This window comes from Hemitrygon akajei, chromosome 5, assembly GCF_048418815.1.
Source record: "Hemitrygon akajei chromosome 5, sHemAka1.3, whole genome shotgun sequence".
NCBI classification, from domain to species: Eukaryota; Metazoa; Chordata; class Chondrichthyes; order Myliobatiformes; family Dasyatidae; genus Hemitrygon; species Hemitrygon akajei.
In genome coordinates this window covers 188,359,595-188,379,495 of record NC_133128.1, presented here as the reverse complement: position 1 = coordinate 188,379,495, position 19,901 = coordinate 188,359,595, and the positions used below count along the sequence as shown (strand labels likewise).

Below are 19,901 nucleotides of genomic sequence, written 5' to 3'. Positions count from 1 at the left end.
TTTGAGTTGTTTAATATGTGAGAAGACCTTCCTTCTTTTAACAGGATGATTCAATCCCTTTACATTCCAGCTCACAAATTTAAGTATATTAACCATTATCAATTGTTAGTGCACAGAAGGCAGCAGGCATATAAAAAATCAAGCAGTACAATAACAGTCTGGGAGCAAAAATGTAAACATAGATCCATAGAATCAAAACAGAGACATGTCCTGAGTAACAGAGGAAAACAAAAGAAACAGTGAGTAGTGTTGGAACTGGAGAACCCACCCCCCCGCAACCCAAAATTAGACGGCTACCTAAAAAGCAGCTAGCTCTACCAAAAAAATTGACCCAAGTATGACTTACAGTTCTGTCGTTAACAAAAGTTCCGTATAAATAATATAGCAAATAATAACTAATTTATGCACTAGAAAACAGAATTATAAATAGGAACAACTTCAACAGAAGTATAAAACTTAATACAAAGAAAATCAGAAGAAAACTAAAACTAACCTACCTGCGAAAAATTATAAAAGATTAAAAGAAAAAAAAAGGGAGGGAGAAAAGGGGGAAATTATAAAATTCAAAGAGAGTCCTTATCAACCATTTACAGGAAAAAAAAGCAAAACTTAAACTATGAATCAACCAACAGGGAGGCCTTCACTAAAAACTCCAAACCTCCAAAGCAGGTTAAAGACAATTGTAGTTCTCTATAGATAAGGTTATACAAAAACAAAATAGATTACACAGGTAAAATCTAAAAGTTCGCAGGGAAACATTAAACTTAAATTATCTATTTAGGAAAAACGCACCAAGTCCAGGGAGAGATTGACTACAGCCCTTAGAGTTTCAATAGATAATGACTGAATTATTCAAGTAAAGTCTGAGTTTGGAAAAGATAGTTTTACTTCGAGAAGTACTTATCAACCATTTTAGAAGGTCAGCCCGGTTCCGAAGAAGACGAGGTGGCTGGGAGACTTCCAACAAACGCCTCAGCCTCCTTCACTGATTTAAACCACTTATAATCTCCAATAGTAAGCGTAATTTGAAGATCAGCTGGGTTTCGAAGAGAGGGTCTGAATCCGCGATCAAAATGCACTTTCATTACACCTTCAAACTCAGCACGCATCTTCAGAACCTGGGGGGCAAAATCCTCCACAAAACGAATGACCGTATTTTGAAAGGCAAAAGTACCTCTGCGGCGTGCCTCCATCATCAAACGGTTTTTCACCTGGTATTGATGAAAGCATAAAATAATCGGCCGTGGGCGGGAACCCAGAATTGCTCGAGGAACATAGATCCTGTGTGCCCTTTCAAGCTCAGGTGGAGTCGGAAAAAATTCTTTCCCGAAAATCTCACAGAGAAACTTGGAAAAAAATTCAACGGGAGAGCCCTTTTCGGTGGCCTCTGGCAAACCAAGAATTCGTAGATTGCAACGTCTGCTCCGATTTTCAAGATCCACCATTTTGGAAAAAAGTTTACTATTCTTCTCCTCTAGGTTGGAGCAGAGAGTTTCAAGATATTGAACATGGCGTTTTAAATCTTCAGAAGTTACGTCAATGCGAGATAAATGTTCAGCATGATCATCCACTCTAGCATTAATCTAATCCAGTTTGACATTCAGCTGGTTGAAAGAAGTTCTAAATTCAGTTCTAAAATCCATTAAAGTATCTTGTCGATGTTGTTCCAGAACAGCGAGAATGTCAGCCGGCAAAGCCGTAGAAGTTTCCTTTTTCCCGGTTTTAGTACTTTTGGTAGCCATTATAAGATAGATATGTTCGCAGGCAGGTAGAAGAGAACTAATAAAATACCTAACTAAGGTTTAAGAAGGGAGACACATAGTGCAAAGGTGAGAAGAATAACGGAGCAAAAGTTCGGAGCAACTAAGCAATCGCCATCTTACCGGAAGTCCCGACAAATTCTTTAAAGCTGCCATCTGCTGCCACCTGTGCAAATGGGTTCCGGAGTTCCACCTCCCTTGTATGAAAAGCTGCTTCCTCTTTTCAGTGATTAAGCAATAATTAGAAGATTATGCTTCCTAGTTGTGACAGTAGAGCTCCAGGTGGGATTTGATTTGTTATGACAAATCAAACTTTTTTTGCAATCACTTTGAGATAAAGGCAATATTTTATTAAACAATTCAATAACTTTTTTCGGTGCATGAATGTCTAAATCCTTTTGTTTTTCCATAATTCCTCTTTTCGCTGTTGGATGATATTGGAATCCCATTCCTGTTGTGACATATGTGTCCATGGCCTCCTCTTGTGCCATGATGAAGCCACCCTTAGGGTGGAGGAGCAATACCTTATATTCTGTCTGGGTAGCCTCCAACCTGATAGCACGAATATTGATTTCTTATTCTGGTTAAAAAAGATTCCTCCCCCTCCCCTCTTCTTCTACTTCCCACTCTTTGGAACAGTATGGATACAATTAAGGCTGCTGAATGATACAGAGGTAGTAATGTAAAACAGTCAATCGCACCTATATACCCCTCCCGTCAAAGCAAGCTGAAGTATTCAAGCACTCTTGCTGCACAGCAACCCACATTCCAAACACATAGTCTGGATTCCAGGTGTTCCCAACCTCTGCTTTTGCTGCACATCAGCTTTTGATATTGCATTACTTGCCAGCACAACAAGTGAAGTTCTCTCATTGGCAAACGGTTCACCAGACACCACAGGAGAGGGCTGCAGCAGAAGATGCTATATTTATCAACACTCCCAGTGATACAAGGCTGACCTCATGAGTATGTAGAACTGCAGATACTGTGTCAGCAGACTGTATGGACTTAACATCAAGCAGTGGCAAATATATTCTCTCTGCTTAATGCTTTCCAACTTGTGTGTTTTGTTTTCTGTACTTACAGTCCTGGGTTCTTGTCGTTGGCAAAATTTGCCCACAGCTCCCTCTTGCCACCCTTGCTCCCACCTCCACTCTCTCCCACAAAATTTTGTACCTGTTGTAGTCCAAGTTCAGACTGTGACTTTAAGACCATAATATAGAGCAGAATTAACCCATCGAGTCTGCTCCGCCATTTCATCATGGCTGATCAATTTCTCCCTCAGCCACAATCTCCTGCCCTTTCCCCATATCCTTTCATGCCCTGATTAATCAAGAATCCATCATCCTCAGGTTTAAATATACCCAAAAACTTGGCCTCCAAGCCACTTGTGGCAACGAATTCCACAGATTCACCACTCTCTGGTTAAAGAAATTCATTCTCATCTCTGTTCTAAAAGGATATCCCTCTATTCTGAAGCTGTATCCTGTGGTCTTAGACTCCCCCACCATAGGAAACATGCTCTCCACATCCACCCCATCGAGGCCTTTCAACATTTGATAGGTTTCAATGAAGTCAGCCCTCATTCTTCTGAATTCCAGTGAGCAGAGGCCCAGAGCCATCAAACACAGCTGATATGACAAGCTTTCAATCCCAGAATCATTACTTTGAGCCTCCTTTGAACCCTCTCCAATGTCAGAAACCTTAGAGAAGCTATTTCCAGTTTCTCTGCTATCTCTGTGATAGCATCCTGCCGATGAGTGACAATTAATAAAATGCCTATGTTGGAAAAGCAAAATAAAAATAGAAAATGTTGCAAAAAGCTCAGCAGGTCAGGCTGCATCTCTGGGAAGCGTGAGGATGTTTCAGTTTGAAGATGCTTTGCCAGTTCCGATGAAGATATTCAACTTGAAATGTTGACCCATTTCTCTTCCTCCAGCACCTGCTTCTTCAATCCTAGTCATTACATCTTTTTATATCCATTGTTCTTGTAAACTACTTCCCCTGTTCTGAACTTAGTTTCCAAATTCATTGAATGTCTTTGAGTTTATTCCCATTTCCAAGAGTTTATAACATTCTTTGTGAATGGGATTGCAGTGAACAATCTTTCGTCATTCTAAACATGTCTGCAGTGCTTGACGTGATTCAGTACAGGCTGTTCCTTCATCGTTTTACTTCTGCCGTTTGGGTTGAGTGGGACTGCCTTTGTTCCATCCACGTGTCCAGATGGAGCTCGAGAATTCCTTGTAATGACTTCTCTTTTGATTGCTCGCTTCTAAGCCGGCAATCTTATTAACCAATTATCCATTTGCATCGTTTGATTATGTACTGTGAAGTGTAGTGCTGTATTTCTTATTTGTTTCTTTTAAAGATTCTAAGTATATTTGCTATCAAAGTTTATATGCAGTACAAGTTTGTATCCTGAGATTCCTCTTCCTACGGGCAGCTACAAAACAAAGAAACACCGTGGAAACCATTCAAAGAAAACATCAAACACCCAATGCTCAAAAAAAAAACAATCATGCAAATGGCAAAAAAAGGTGAAAAACACACAGAATATAAAACATAAAACCACAGAGTCTTTGAAACAGTATAGGAATGTTCAGTTTAGCTCAGTTCAGTTCATTGACTGCAGGCTGCAGAGACTGCCTGCACTGATCAAAATTGCTCAAAATATCATTAAATAGGAATAACCAGAAAGCAGGAGCACATATTACATGAACTACATAGTTCACAAGCCATGCCGATTAAACCCAAGACTCTGGCACCAGCCCTCCAGCGACAGCATTCTAGGGTAAGGGGGGGAGAGAGAGAGAGAGAGCTCTGAACATTCACTTTCTGCTGTCATCCTCATTGATTTCAATCTTACTCGATGCTTTAATCAACAAGATCAGTGAGAACTGGAGTCAATAAAGGGCTTACTGGTTTCCTGGTTTCTTGGCCTCCTGGTCGCATACTCCACTCCAAACCTCACTGAACTCTCTTGGAGTCAGCAAAGTGCCAGATTGCTCAATCGGCCCAAAATCAAACTATTAAAACATAACTCACAGGTTCCAGTTGAATGCAGCTTGGTAGTAGATTTATATTTGAAAGTACGTGGAAATAAAAGAAGTACCGTAGATTCCGGACTACAGAGCGCACCTGATTAAAAGCCGCTGGCTCTAATTCTAGAAATAAAATCAATTTTTTAATTGTATAGGCCGCACCGGATTTTCGGCCGCAGGTGTCCCACGTTGTAATATGAGATATTTACACAGAAAGATATTACACGTGAGGATTTTTTAACTTTTAATTAAATCCATATGGTAACAAAAACAAATACATATTGCAAATGCTTTTTTTCGAACCGTGCCCGTAACGCGGCTACTTTTAAATATACGTTGCGTATACTTCTTTACTGAACAACATTCCAATATCTCCTAACGACTGGTAAAAAATATATATACTACAGCCTACCAGGAAAAGTTATTGATCGCCTTTAACTTAAAAGCAGCATTTTCGCTCCGCCGTCCCGTTTATCGCAAACGGCATTTTTCCCACAAGACACCGCGAAACCGGGTGTGACATCATAGCATCCCGCGATGTAGTACAGAAAACAAATATAGTTAAAACTCTTCTAACTTTAACTAGAAAATGAATTACTAAGCGAAAATATTATAAACTAAATAACTGCCATAAGGCAGCACAATGCTTCGAGTGTTTTCCATGTTGATGAGGGTGAGTACAAATGACTGATTTACAATAATTTAATTGTGAAAGTGCGCTTGATTTATCGTACAATTTCATTGGACCTCTGTGAACTACTCATCAATTTTATTGGTCTACTGTTATGAGGCAAAATGTTTACGAGGCGGCATGAAAAAAATCATGTATTAGCCGCTCTGTATTAAAGGCCGCAAAGTTCAAAGCTGTTCAAAATGTGGGAAAAAAGTACCGGCTTAAAATCCGGAATCTACGGTAGTTCTGTGAACTGTCTGCAGGATATCGCTGATGGTCACCTGAGCCATCTTCTATATTGTAGATCAATATGGAATTTGATTTATAAAAATGCCTTGGTTCCATTTAGGCAAAATTCTACGTGGAATTTTCTTCTTTAGTCTTGTTAGCAGTCTCTTCAAAGTATTTGTTTGGATTTGCTTGGCCAGAATCCACCCTGCTCCTCATTCATTGACTGATGCTTGTCCAAGTGCACCATTATACTCTGTCTCTATTTCCTGAATTAGCGTTAAGCAAGTACTTTGGGTTGACGAGAATTATGTATACAGTAGGATTTTCAGAATGCAGTTGATATTATGCCAGCATCAAAGTTTATTCTGGAAAATGAAAACTTTTGGCATATGATGTGACACACGTTGATATATGTTGACAAAATGTAACAAGAAGTGTGCCCTAGCAATCAGTGCTGGCATATCCACCTTTAAAATATAGCTGCCTTTGATTAAATGATCAATGGTTGTTAAATTTACTGATGATACTAAGACAGGTAGAAAAGTAAGTAACGATGAGGATATCATAGTTACACAGGGATATTGATATATTACGTGAGTCAGGCAACGATCTGGTAAATGGAGTCTAATCACAAACTTGAGAAAGTTCGTGGATGCTGGAAATCCGGAGCAATACATGCAAAACGCTGGAGGAACTCAGCAGGTCAGGCTGCATCTATAGAGAGGAATATACAGTTGACGCTTTGGGCTGAGACCCTTCTTCAGAACTGAGAAGGAAGGAGGAAGGTGTCAGGATAAAAAGGTGGGGGGGGAGTGGCTAGCAGGAAAGTGATAGGTGAAGCTAAGTGGGTGGGAATGGTCAAGCGGCGGAGAAAGAATCGATGAGAGAGGAGAGTGGATGATTAGAGAAAGGGAAGAAGGAGGGGACCCAGGGGAAGTAATAAAATGATGGAAAAATGTGAAATAGTTGATCTTGATAGAACATAGAACAGTATGTTCAGCCCACAATAATAGAAGCATTGTGATGAGATTACAGATCTTTGAGATACCAAACAATCTGGGTGTCCCAGCGCATGGCTTACAAAAAGTTAAAATGCTTATATAGCAAGTAATTAGGAAATCTTTGTAGAATGCTTTTGTTTATTTCAAGTGGAATTAAATAGAAATGTAAAGAGGGCAAATGCTAGAGAAAAATAAACAGTAAATGGCAGGCCCTTATGAGCACTGATGTACTGAGGGATTGTGGGATGCAAGTCCACAGCCAGCATTGATGGATCCCAGTTGTCCTGATACCATTTCTCCATAACCACAATGTCCTGCTGAAACCTTCTGCCATGCTCTTCACTGACAGCGCCAACATATGCAGGGAAGAGGTCTAAATGGGAATGCAGAAAATGAATCTTTAGTGACAAGTTGCACTTCATGGTTTTGTATTCTTGAAGCATCTTGTCAGCCAGCTGCACTTAGTTTGGTGCTCTATAGTTGCTAATAAAATTTTCAACATCCTTGAATGCCTTCCATGTGATTTTCTGTGGTTCCACTAGAAGTTCTTCAAATTGCCTGTCATGGATAACCTGTTCCCTGAGAGTGATAACACTAGTAGATAGAGTGGTAAAGGTTTACTGCAAGACTACCTTCATAGGTTGGCACATTATAAGTTGGGTAGCTGTGTACAATTTCAGTTAGGCCAAATTTGGAGCAATGTGTGCCTTTCTGGTTGCCACGTTATGAGGAAGGATTAGGAGGCTTTAGAGAGAGTGCAGAAGAGGGTTTGCTTGAAGTTGTGGGGAGATTGTTTCCAGTAGATCATTGGAAGATGAAGGGGTGACATGATAGAAATATGTAAGCATGGATAGGCTAGATAGTCTTTACACAGGATGGCAATATCAAAGTGTTCGAAGGCATAGGTTTAAGATGCGAAGGGAAAGTTTAATAAGATTTATGAGGCAACTTTTTTTTGTACAGAAGGTGATGGATACCTTGAATAAGCTGCCAAGGGAGGTGGCATAATCATAATGTTTAAGAGGCTTTTAAACAGGTACGTGAACAGACAGGGAAGAGAGCGACATAGATCACATGCTAGTGAAAGAGATTAGTTAGGTTAGCATTATGTTTGGTGCAGAAACAGTGGGCTGAAGCATCTGTTCTTGTGCAGTACTAGTCTCTGTTGCATGTTGTGCTTCAGTTACAGAGGACTCTGATGAGACCACATTCAGAATATTGGTCTTATTTAGGGAACCCAGCTCAATGAAAGTTATGGGTCTGGTAACTGGATACCTGGAATGGGGTGGGGGTTGTCTTATAAAGAGTTTGGATAGGCTTGACTTATTTTGTTGGAATTTATGGGAATTCAAGGGGACTTGATTGAAATACATAATGCTTTTCAAGATCTTGACAGTGTATAGAAAGGATGCTTCTTTTGTGGGAGAATCTAGAACTAGAGATTTTTGTTTCAGACTAAAGGTTCATCCATTGAAGAAGACAAGAAGCGTAATGAGAATCGCAATCAGGTTTAATATCAGTGGCATATGTCGTGAAATTTATTGTTATGCAGCAGTACATTGCAATACGTGATAAAAACTGAATTACAGTAAGAAGTATAAACACTAAAAAAAGTTAAATTAAATAAGTAGCGGAAAAGGAAAAAAAAGATAAAGTAGTGAGGTAGTGTTCATGGGTTCAATGTCCATTCAGAAATCAGACGGCAGAGGGGAAGAAGCTATTCCTGAATCATTGAGTGTGTGTCTTCAGGCTTCTGTACCACCTCCCTGACGGTAGCAGTGAGAAAAGGGCATATCCTGGGTGAGGAGGGTCTTTAATTGCCTTTTTGAGACAATAAGTTTTTGGAATTTCTCAAAGAGCAGTAGAAGCAGAAACTTTGATAATTTTTAAGGCAGAGTTAAATTGATTTTCGTTAAGAAAATTGTGGGAGGGAATATGGATCTGAGGTTAGAATCAGATTTGTCTTGGTCAGTGGAAGAATGTGATCAAGAAGGCAAGAAGCTTCCTCCTGGCATCTGTTCCATAAGATATGGGAGAAGAATTAGTCCATTTGGCCCATTGAGTCTTGTCTGCCATTTCATCATGGCTGATACAATTTTCTTCTTATCCCTAATATTTTGCCTTCTCCTTGTATCCATTCATGCTCTGACAAATCAAGAATGTGTATTTCCCTGCCTTAATTATACAGAAAGACTTGGGTTCCACACAGGCTATGGCAAAGAATTCCACAGATTCACCACTCTTTGACTGGGAAAAAAAAAACTCCTCATTTCTGTTTTAAAGGGACGTCCCTCTATTCTGAGGCTGTGTCCTCTGGTTTGGTCTCTCCCATCATAGGAAATGTCCTCTCTGTATCCCCTTTCACCATTCAATAGGTTTCAATGAGGACACGCCTCATTCTACTGAATTCTAGTGAATACAGGCCCACAGCCATCAAACACTCTTCATATGACAAGCCATTCAATCCTGGAATCATTGTCATGAACCTCCTTGAACCCTTTCCAGTTTCAGTACATCCTTTCTGAGATAAGCAGCCCAAAACTGCTCCAAGTGAAGCCTCATCAGTGCTTTATAAAGTCTCAAGATTACATCCTTGCTTTTATACTCTAGTCCTTTTGAAATGAATGATAATATTTCATTTGCCTTCTTCACCACAGACTAAATTGGCAAATTAACATTTTGAGAATCCTGCACAAGGACTCCCAAGTCTCTTTACGCCTCAGTTTTTTGCATTTTCTTTCCATTTAGAAAATAGTCAATCCTTTCTCTTCTATCAAAGTGCATGACCATACATTTCCTGACATTGTATTACATCTGCCTTTTCTTTGCCCATTCTCCTAATCTGTCTTAAGTCCTTCTGTAGCATCTCTACTTCCTCAAAACTACCTGCCCCTCCACCTATCTTCATATCATCTGCAAACTTTGCAACAAAGCCATCAATTCCATCATTTGTATAAGGTAAAAAGAATTGTTTACAACACAGACCCCTGTGGAACAGCACTTGTCACCAGCAGCCAGCCAGAACCACTGCTTTATCATGCTGGAATCTTTCCAGTAATGCCATGGGTTCATAGCTTGTTAAGAAGCCTCATGTGTGACACCTTGTCAAAGGCCTTCTGAACATCAAAGTACACAACATCAACTGATACTCCTTTGTCAATCCTGCTTGTTAGTTTTCAAAGAATTTCAACATATTTGTTAGGCAAGATCTTCCCTTGAGGAAACTATGCTGACTATAGCCTATTTTATCATGACTTCAAGTACCCTGAGACCTCATCCTTAATAATTGACTCCAACATTTCCTAACCACTGAGGTCAGACTAACAGATCTATAGTTTGCTTTTTTCTGCCTTTCTCCCTTCTTGAAGAGTGGAGTGACATTTGCAATGTACCAGTCTTCCGGAACCATATTAGAATCTATTGATTCTTGAAAGATCATTACCAATGCCTTCAGCAACCACTTTCAGACCTCCGGGGTGTACACCATCTGGTCTAGGTAACTTATCTACCTTCAGACCTTTCAGTTTCCCAAGGACCTTCTCTCTAGTTATGGTAACTTCATACACTTCATGCTTCCCAGTACAGGGGATCTCATTGAAACCTTTTGAATGTTGAAATGCCTAGACAGAGTAGATGTGGAAAGGATGTTTCCCATGGTGGGGTAGAGTCTAGGACAAGAGCGCACAGCCTTAAGGTAGAGGGGCGTCTATTTAAAACAAAGATGCAGGAAATCTCTTTAGATTTTACTCTTTAGTGGTAAATTTGTGAAATTTATTACCACTGGCAGCTTTGAAGGCCAGGTCATTGGATGTATTTAAGGAAGAGCTTGGTAGGTTCTTGATTGGACAAGGCATCAAGGGTTAAGGGAAGAAGGCTGGGGAGTGGGGCTAAGGAGAGGAAAAAAGGATCAGCAATGATTGAATGGCAGAGCAGGCTCAATGGACCAAATGGCTTAATTCTTCTCCTGTGTCTTATGATCTTATGGTCTTATCAACACTCTTCAGAGATTGTCTGCCTGGTGTCAGTAGTCACATAACCAGGGCTTGTGATATGCGCTAACTGCCCATACGACCACCCACCACGTGCGTGACCCTGATTGGGGGGGCTAAGTAGGTGCTACACCTTACCCAAGGGTGATCTGCAGACTAATGGAGGGAAGGAGTGCCACACACCTCCTTTGGTAGAGGCGTATCTCCATCCTGCCACCCAGGCCTGAGTTCATATACAGCTGGCACCTGGCTTCTTCCTGCCTTCCTTCAGAATTTTCAATCTAAGGACAAGAAAATTATGACAAATTACAACAAATATATCGTAATTTTAATTGACTTTCTTACAATTCCATCATCCTAAAGGTTTATGTCTCAAGGCCCATTGTGTTCTCCATTTTTGTATGTTTTAAAAGAAATAACCCACTTTGACATATTCATACATTCCATTCTCTTAATGATACTTTTCCCTCTTTTGTGGCTGTGAAAAGTATTTCTTTAGCAAATCTACTACTTATTATCTGTTGTGGCTGTCTGCAGCTGTAATGATCCATGTTCTGCTTTAAAAGTCACGTCCTCTAAATAAAGTTATTAAAAACGCATTTAACTCTTGGAAATCTGTTTCATATTTTTATGTCCTTTATTCTCTTCACTTTGAACTTCACCTTGTGTTTACACGCATTTTCTTTTCCTTAAATACATTCTCTCAGCTCTCATTTATGACTGTGCAGTTTAACAATGCTAACTGAGCCTTTTGCCTGTTTAGGAGTTATTTGTCACTTTAAATACTTCTCTGAATTTCTCCATAGATTAATTAGTTCACAATTTAGGCCTACTTAAAATAAGCACTTTAATTCGAGCCTCTCTTTGCAGTTTGCCCTTACTTGCAGGTCGGTTTGTTTAAAATCTTTACTTTCTAATTCTCTATTCTACTTTTGGAACTTAACATCAAATGCAGTCATGTCATGTTTGTTACTTGGATGTATTTGTTTTATGAAGCAATTGTTGTGGGGAAAGAATTGATTTTTTTTCTATAAATTAACTCTGAAATCTGTACTGAGCAATCTAATTTATTTTGGAGGTTTACTAGGAGACACTTGGTAATTTTAATTGATTGAAGTCCAGATTTTATTTGGAGAAAAAGTCAATGAATTATTCTGATCTTTTTAGTGTTCCACAATATTTCTCTGAATGAGATCCTTTCAAAACAGCATTGAATTGAAAATAGCTCTGAGTCATCGCTTTATAAGATTTTTTTTTAAATGGACTGTGTGGTTTTTTAAATTCCCAAAATAAGATATTAAGCTAACACAAGGAATTTATTTTTCCAGTTTACACTTGATGGATGGAATAGGCCTTAGCTGTGGCTGTTTGGCAGACACGAAACTTTAAGGCACTTCAGAATCAAAGAGCTGATTAATGTTTAAAACTTTGAAGGTAGAGCTAGGATTATTATAGAAAGTAGTGATTTAAAGGCCATATTTCAATACAAATATCCGAGGACCCTGCAAATAACTGGAGAACTGCTTTTTGATTGTGACTTGAAAGAGAACTTAAAATTTGAATTCTAGCCAAAATTCTTGGCTAGCATTTTATCCCTTTGTCTGTACATTATTTGTGTTTGCTTAAATTATTGAGTTAAAGGTTTATTTTTGCTCTTCCGTGACAGCTGTACAGGATACTGTAGCTTCTGAAGGAAAGCTAACCTCAGTTTTTCTGTGTACATAAAGTTGTGTTTAACAGCTTTTTGTGATTTAAGCATTAACTGTCATTGGGAGAATTTGATACATAATTAATTGAATTTGGAGTGGTTGCCATCTATGTCAAGGTTTAATTCTTTTTTTGAATCAGGCTATCGTAAATGTGTGTATCACATTGCTGCCAGTTGGATTGACCTGATTGTGATTTCGCTCTTCATTCTGCCCTTCTGTGTAGGATTTCTCAGTGGTCCACATTTGAGGATCCAGAATTCACAAACTGAGAGCTTGGGAACATAAACTCAGAAGAAATAAAACCATAAAGTTTTAAAATTGCATTCAGTCCATGCCCATTTTTTATTTATATACATCTGATTTTTCTGGAAAACATGCTAAGGTGTTCAGTGGTTCTATTTAATATCAGAGAATGTACACAGTATACAACATGAAATTCTTACTCTTCACAGACATCCACGAACAAGAGAAAACCCCAAAGAATGAATGCCACTGAATGAATAGAACACTGAAGTCCCCTCCACCCCACAAACAAGTAGCAGCAAAGCATCTACCCATGCCCCCCCCCCCCCCCACTTGTTCCACCTGGAAGCAAGTTAACAGTTAATTCCTTGGTTTCTCTACCGAGTCTGAGCAGGACTGTGAGGGTTTGGGTCAGGCCACATTTGCCACCATGCCAGAATCACTGGAGATCAAATTTTAAGCAGGTCTGCTCTTTTTCTGGCAGGCACAAAAAAAAAGTGTGTGGGTGAACGGTGATGGAAAAGGGGAAGACCTATTAAGATCTTTATAGACTTAATATTGGGTAAAATCAGTTTGTCTTGTTTGCAAAACAAACGATAGGGCCTGGCAGCATAGGAGGTGAGCATCTAAATGCACTGAAACAGACAAGAAAGATCGAGAGGGTTGCAAGCAGAAAATGAATAGTGGCTGTCACCTTGGTTTATTTTAAATTACTTTTTAAAGATCTGTAGTATCAGACTATTTGTTTTGGCTGACAATAAACTCAAGCAGAATCAAAGTGAAACTCTGGCTCCTTATTGCACTTGAAGTTGATAAGCAGCTCTGTTTAATGAGTGTTTTTGTCTCTCTCTACTGAAAATTATTTTGTCTCCCTCTTCTGAAATCTGCTGAAACTATCCGCACAGGTGGGACTTCAAGGCGTCCAAATATTTTGATTCCCATTCCCATTCCAGTTACATTGTATTGATCCATGGCCTCCTCTTGTTCCAAGATGAGGCCACCCTCAGGGTGGAGGAGCAACACCTTATATTCCATCCGGGTGCCCTCCAACCTGATGGCATGAATATCGATTTCTCCTTTCCTTAAACAATTCCTCCCCTCCTCTGTTCCGCACTTTGACCTTGTATTTCTTCTCACCTGCTTATTACTTTCCCTCTGGGTCCCCTCCTCCTCCTCCTCCTTTCTCCTATGGTCCACTCTCCATAGAACCATAGCACAGTACAGGCCCTTCAGCCCTCCATGTTGTGCTGACCCATATAATCCTTAAAAAAAAAAGTACTAAACCCACACTACCCTATAACCCTCCATTTTTCTTTCATCCATGTGCCTGTCCAAGAGGCTCTTAAATACCCCTAATGTTTTAGCCTCCACCACCATCCCTGGCAAGTCATTCCAGGCACTCACAACCTTCTGTGTGTAAAAAAAAACAACAACAAACAAACAAACAAACAAACAAACCTTACCCCTGATGTCTCCCCTAAACTTCCCTCCCTTAATTTTGTACATACGCCCTTTGGTGTTTGCTATTCGTGCCTCTCCTATCCTATCAGATTCTTTCTTCTCCAGCCCTTGACCTTTCCCACCCACGTGGCTTCACCTATCACTATCCAGCTATCCTCTTTCCTCTCGCCCCCACCTTTTTATTCTGGCATACTCCCTTTCCTTCTCAGTCCTGAGGAACGGTCTTGGCCCGAAACGTGGACTGTTTATTTCTCTTGAAAGATGCTGCCTGACTGGCTGAGTTGTTCCAGCGTTTGACTTTGGATTGCCTTCATTTGTTGACTTTCTCATGTTTGTGAAAGCTATATCTCTTTAGGAATTTAAATAGCTTTTTCTGGAATGACCAAACTGTTCTTCAAAGACTTAAGTGCATTTAGTCAAATGTGTGTGAGAGGGATAAGGCTAAAAGGAAATCTAATATTAGCAAAATCATAGTCCCGAGATGGTTTAACAAGAACAGGGAATGTGTTTGTTTTCTATCCATCACATTTATTTGAGAGAGGAATTTACATCTTGAACAATTTATGTTTAATATGGTTCATGCATTTTTATCATCATTCCATCTTTTATCTGTAAGGAATTTGGCAGCAAAGGAAGTATCCCGTCAAGGTGTGACTTCAGAGAAAACTTGATTAAAAGAGGATGCCAAGAACAGTTTATTGAGAGTCCTCAGAGCACTATACGGATAGAACGAAATGTTCCGTTGAGCAGTAAGGGATCGGGATACTCTCAATCTGATGTCATTCAACTAACTCCTCAAGAGATTGCTCTCAATCTAAGACCTGGTAAGCACTGGATTCTACTCAACAGTGAGGGTTACTTCGATTTTTGAAGCTGCACTTTATTTTTAAATCTAGGGCAGGCTTTCAGAGATTTGTTTCCTGATAGTTGTGGCTTTTGGTATCAGTGGATAGAAAACGAGGAAGTGCTAGGTTTGATTCACTGACCCGGATGATGTCAACTGATCATAATGGAAGAAAAGAATTCAGTTTAATATCGTGTGCTTGGGGTAAAGCCCACGGACCCCTTGCTTAATGGTATTGGTTCATGACATTAAAAAGTTTGTGTACCCCTGGTATGGGGGCATCAACTAGCCCCAAAACTGCCCCAAAATAATCTTATGATTATTTCTGTTACATACATACATGCATACATTTTTTAAGTATTAACTGAGAATAGGAAGCATATTAAAATAAAGTTGGTTTTTTTTGCTGCTCTTGGATCATAATAATTTCCTTGGGGAGGAAAAGGAAGGAAAAGTATTCAGAGCTGGAAGCATTTATTTCCTCGAGTGTGGTGTGTAATTACAGTCTGAACTCAGGCCCTCATTGACTGTGACATCTCTCTGCTTTAAATATTTTAAAGACATGATTTTGTTTGAGTGGAGACTATTGTGTGAATAAAAAATGTTGGCGAAGCATAAGGCTCGGCCTTTGCCTTTACCAAGCCTCTGAAAATTTATTCCATTGGCTTCAATTAGGTTATCCAATAAAACAAGTTTTGGTAACGCTTAGTTTTTTTTCCAGCTTTGGTTGTTCTTTCAATAGGCAGCTTAATAGGAATTAGTTATTCTTTTGCTTCTGAGCAGAAATATATTCTGAAAAAGATAGAATTTCTTTGTATGAAATTCCGTTGCTCTGTGCAAGCTCTGACATTCCCTGTCACTTAAAAGAGTTTTGATAACTTGAGTAAATTTTGCTTGATGTTGTGGATTCTACCAAAAGAATAAATTTACAAACATTGTTTTCACGGTATACAGACCACAAGACCACATTTCGCATACAAGTTCGGCAGGTGGATGATTATCCGGTGGATTTATACTATCTTATGGACCTTTCCCTCTCCATGAAAGATGATTTGGATAACATCCGAGTGCTTGGAACAACATTATCACGAGAGATGGCAAAACTCACCAGCAACTTTCGACTGGGTTTTGGGACATTTGTTGACAAACCAACATCTCCATTCTCATACACAGGACCCAAATACCAGAACAATCCTTGTGTTGGGTGAGAAATACTTAGTTTCTGTTATTATTATATTTGTCTTGAAATAATAAAAAAATCTCTAGATTAGTAAAAGGTTGTAATATTCTATATTTTATTCTTGTCTGATGTATTTTGTTAAATCAAGCATTTTCACTGAAGCTCTCGATTTCATGCTTGATGCCTTAAAGAAGTAAACTATTTTACAGCCGATAGTTCACAATTTTTAGTCATTCATTTAGTAGGGGGCAGTCTGCCAGCTTGTACCCCTTCCCCTCACCCCTCCTCTTTATTGCCCCTTTCCAGTTTTGATGAAGGGTCTCGGCCCAAATTGGCGACTGCTTATTCCCCTCCATATATGCTGCCTGACCTGCAGAAGTGTGTGTGTGTGTGTGTGTGTGTGTGTGTGCGCGTGTGCGCGTGTGCGCGTGCGCGCGTGTGCGTGTGCGTGTGCGCGCGCCCCCCCAAGGAAATGGCATGTGTTGTTACAGCATCAGATATTTGTTGCCCAGCATGATTCATTTGTTTCCTGAATATCATCATCGTCATTATTATCTGCCGTGCCATATGATCTGGGCAATCCATGACCATAATTGTTCTTGGCAAATCTTTCTACAGAAGTGTTTTGCAATTGCCTTCTGGGCATTGTATTTACAAGCTGGATGACCCCTAGACATTAAACAATCTTGAATCTCATTCCATATACCCACCACGTACTGTGTCATAGACCTGCCCATAATGTCCCCTTTAAATCTATCTTCTTTCACCTTAAACATATCCTGTCTAGTGTTAGAATCCCTTTGCTCGTTCATTATTGACATGCCTATGATGTGGATGATCATGGTCTTTGTTCATGGCAAATTTTTCTACAGAAGTGGCTTCCCATTGCCTTCTTCTGAGCAATGTCTTTACAAGACGGGTGACCCCAGCCATTGTCAATACTCTGCAGAGGTTATCTGCCTGGCGCCAGTGGTCACATAACCAGGGGTTGTGATATGCGCCAGCTGCTCATATGACCATCCACCACCTGCTCCCATGGCTTGTTTTTTGTTGTGGGCGGGAAGGTGGGTTAAGCAAGAGTGGCCTGCAGGCTAGTGGAGGGAAGAAGGGAAGGAGTGCCTTACACCTCCTTTGGTAGAGATGTATCTCCATCCCACCTCCTGAAACGTCTAAATGAAAGGGTAAATATAAAAGTTAATTTTATACATGGTTTACATTGGTAAATGTGATTCAGTTATTATCTTTACTTGAGAACTTGACACCAGTGTGTTTCGGTATTGTTGATTTGCAGAAATATCTTGGGAATTAGTTTTCCGTTTATCTTTGTGATAGACCAGTAGTAAAGATGTCAGAAGAAATATAAACATTAGCTTTAATATTAGCACTTTACATTGACTGCCAACTTGTTGGTGCCTGTTTTGTTCTCCAACCCATGATGAATGTGTTTTATTTTTACTATATTCGCAGACAGTTGCTCACTCTAGTCAGGGGTTCCCAATCTTGTTTGTGCCATAGATCCCTACCGTTAACGGAGGGGTATGTGGACACCACATTGTGAATCCCTGCTTTTGTGCAACTAACAATCTGCTGGAGGAACTCAGCAGATCAAGCAGCATCTGTTAGTGGGGAGGGAGATGCTGGCTGAGAGGAAAGAAACTGTAAATGTTTTGGGTTGAAACCTGCTCTAGGTTCCAGCATCTACAGTCCCTTGTGTCTCCATGCGCTTACTGATCCTGAAATGATATGTAATTGCCAACAATTAATTGCAACATTTTATAACTTTATTTAAATTGATCTGCCATTTTATAGAGTTAGGGTCATAAAAAAACTGCAGCACAGATGCAGGCATTTCGGCCCATCTAGTCAGCACCAAACCATTTAAAGTGCCTACTCCTATCAACCTACACTGGACCATAGTCCTTCACACCCCTTCCATCTATGTACCTGTCCAAATTTCACTTAAACGTTGAAATCAAGGTCCTATGCACCACCAGCGCTAGCACCTCATTCCACACTCCTCCACTCTCTGAGTGAAAAAGCTTCCATTCATGTTCGGCTTAAACTTCTCACCTTTCACCCTTAACCTATGACTTCCAGTTGTAGTCCCACCCAATCTCAATAAAAAATGCTTGCTTCCATTTACCCTGTCATTTCCCCTCATAATTTTGTGTACCTCTATCAACTCTCTTCTCAATATTCTACATTCCAAGGAATAACCTATTAAAAGTTTTCATACAACTCAGGTCCTCCAGACATGGCATCATCCTTGTGAATTCTCTCTGTACTCTTTCAACCTTATTTACACCTTTCCTGTTGGCAGGTGACCAAAATTGAAAGAAAGGCCTCGCCAATGTCTTATACAATTTCAATATAATACCTCATCTCCTGTGCTCAATATGTTGATTTATGAAGTCCAAAGTGCCATAAGCTTTCTTCATGACCCTGTCTACCTTTGACACCTCTTTCAATGAATAATGGACCTGTAATCCCAGATCCTTTTGTTCTGCCATACGCCTCAGTGCCCTACTGTTCACAATGTAAGACTGCCCCTGGTTGGTACTATCAAAGTGCAACATGTCACACTTGTCTGCATTAAGTTCCATCTGCCATTTTTCAGCCTATTTCTCCAGCTGGCCCGCATCCCTTTGTAAGTTCTGACTATACACCAAACCCCCTAATCTTGGTGTCATTTGTAAGTTTGTTGATTCAGTTAATCACATTATCACAAAGATCATTGATATAGATGGCAAACAAAAATGGTTCTGCGGTACACAACGCCACTAGTCGCAGGCCTCCAGTTAGAGAGGCACCCATCTACTTCCACTCTCTTGGTTCTACCACAAAGCCAGTTTACTACCTCACCTTGAATACCAAGCGACTGAACCTTCTTGACCAACCTCCTAGGAGGGAGTTGGTCAAGTGTTTTGCTGAGGTCCATGTAGACAACATCCACTGCCTTGCCTTCATCCACTTTCCTGGTAACTTCCTTGGAAAAACTCTATAAGATTAGTTAGACATGACCTATTCTGCACAAAGCCATGCTGACTGTCCTGAACCAATCCCTGTCTATCCAAATACTCATGTATCCTGTCCTATGGAACACCTTCCAGTAACTTTCCCACTACTGATGTCAGGCTAACCAGCTTATAATTTCCTAGTTTATTTTTAGAGCCTTTCTTAAACAGCAGAACAACATTAGCTATCCTCCAATCCTCCTGTACCTCACCTGTTGCTAACAAGCAAAGTTTCATCCATCCTTCTTTCCTAAAGATTTAAACTTAAGTTGATGCCTCAGATCCTATCATTTGTATCTTGTGGTCTAAGACACAGGAGCATTAATCACTTAATTTGTATGATATTGACCGCCAGTTTCTGGAATATGGTTTGCCATTTGGAAATAGATTACTGCAGGGACGTGTAACAAATCTGATGTATTCATTGATAGAAACAAAGCTGAACATACCTAATTGTTCATTTGGAAATACCATTTAAGAATTTGTTTTACATGAAAATCCCTCTGTTAGCAGAAGGAAAGGTGGAGATTTCCTATCTTTAACTTTGTTTATTTATAAACTCACAATTTAGGCCATTGTCTATCAATACTTTAGAGGCATTTGAACGTAAGAAAACCAAATACCAGGAGCTGCTAGAGCAGTGCCAGAGACAGGGGTGGAGGACATGATGCGAGCCTATAGAAGTTGGTGTAGAGGTTTTGCTGGATGCCTGCTGTGCAGAACCTACTCTATCCCTGGCATGGGCTGCAAAG

At 39.9% G+C, this 19,901-nt stretch overlaps 1 protein-coding gene across 1 annotated transcript in view; it reads left to right on the top strand.

Moving 5' to 3' along the window:
* Positions 1–19,901, top strand: part of itgb5 (integrin, beta 5) — a 139,085-nt gene that overhangs the window by 7,589 nt on the left and 111,595 nt on the right. The window contains exons 3-4 of the mRNA XM_073047518.1: positions 14,728–14,935; positions 15,910–16,159. Coding sequence (XP_072903619.1) covers positions 14,728–14,935; positions 15,910–16,159 — 458 coding nt within the window. The remainder of the gene's footprint in view (positions 1–14,727; positions 14,936–15,909; positions 16,160–19,901) is intronic.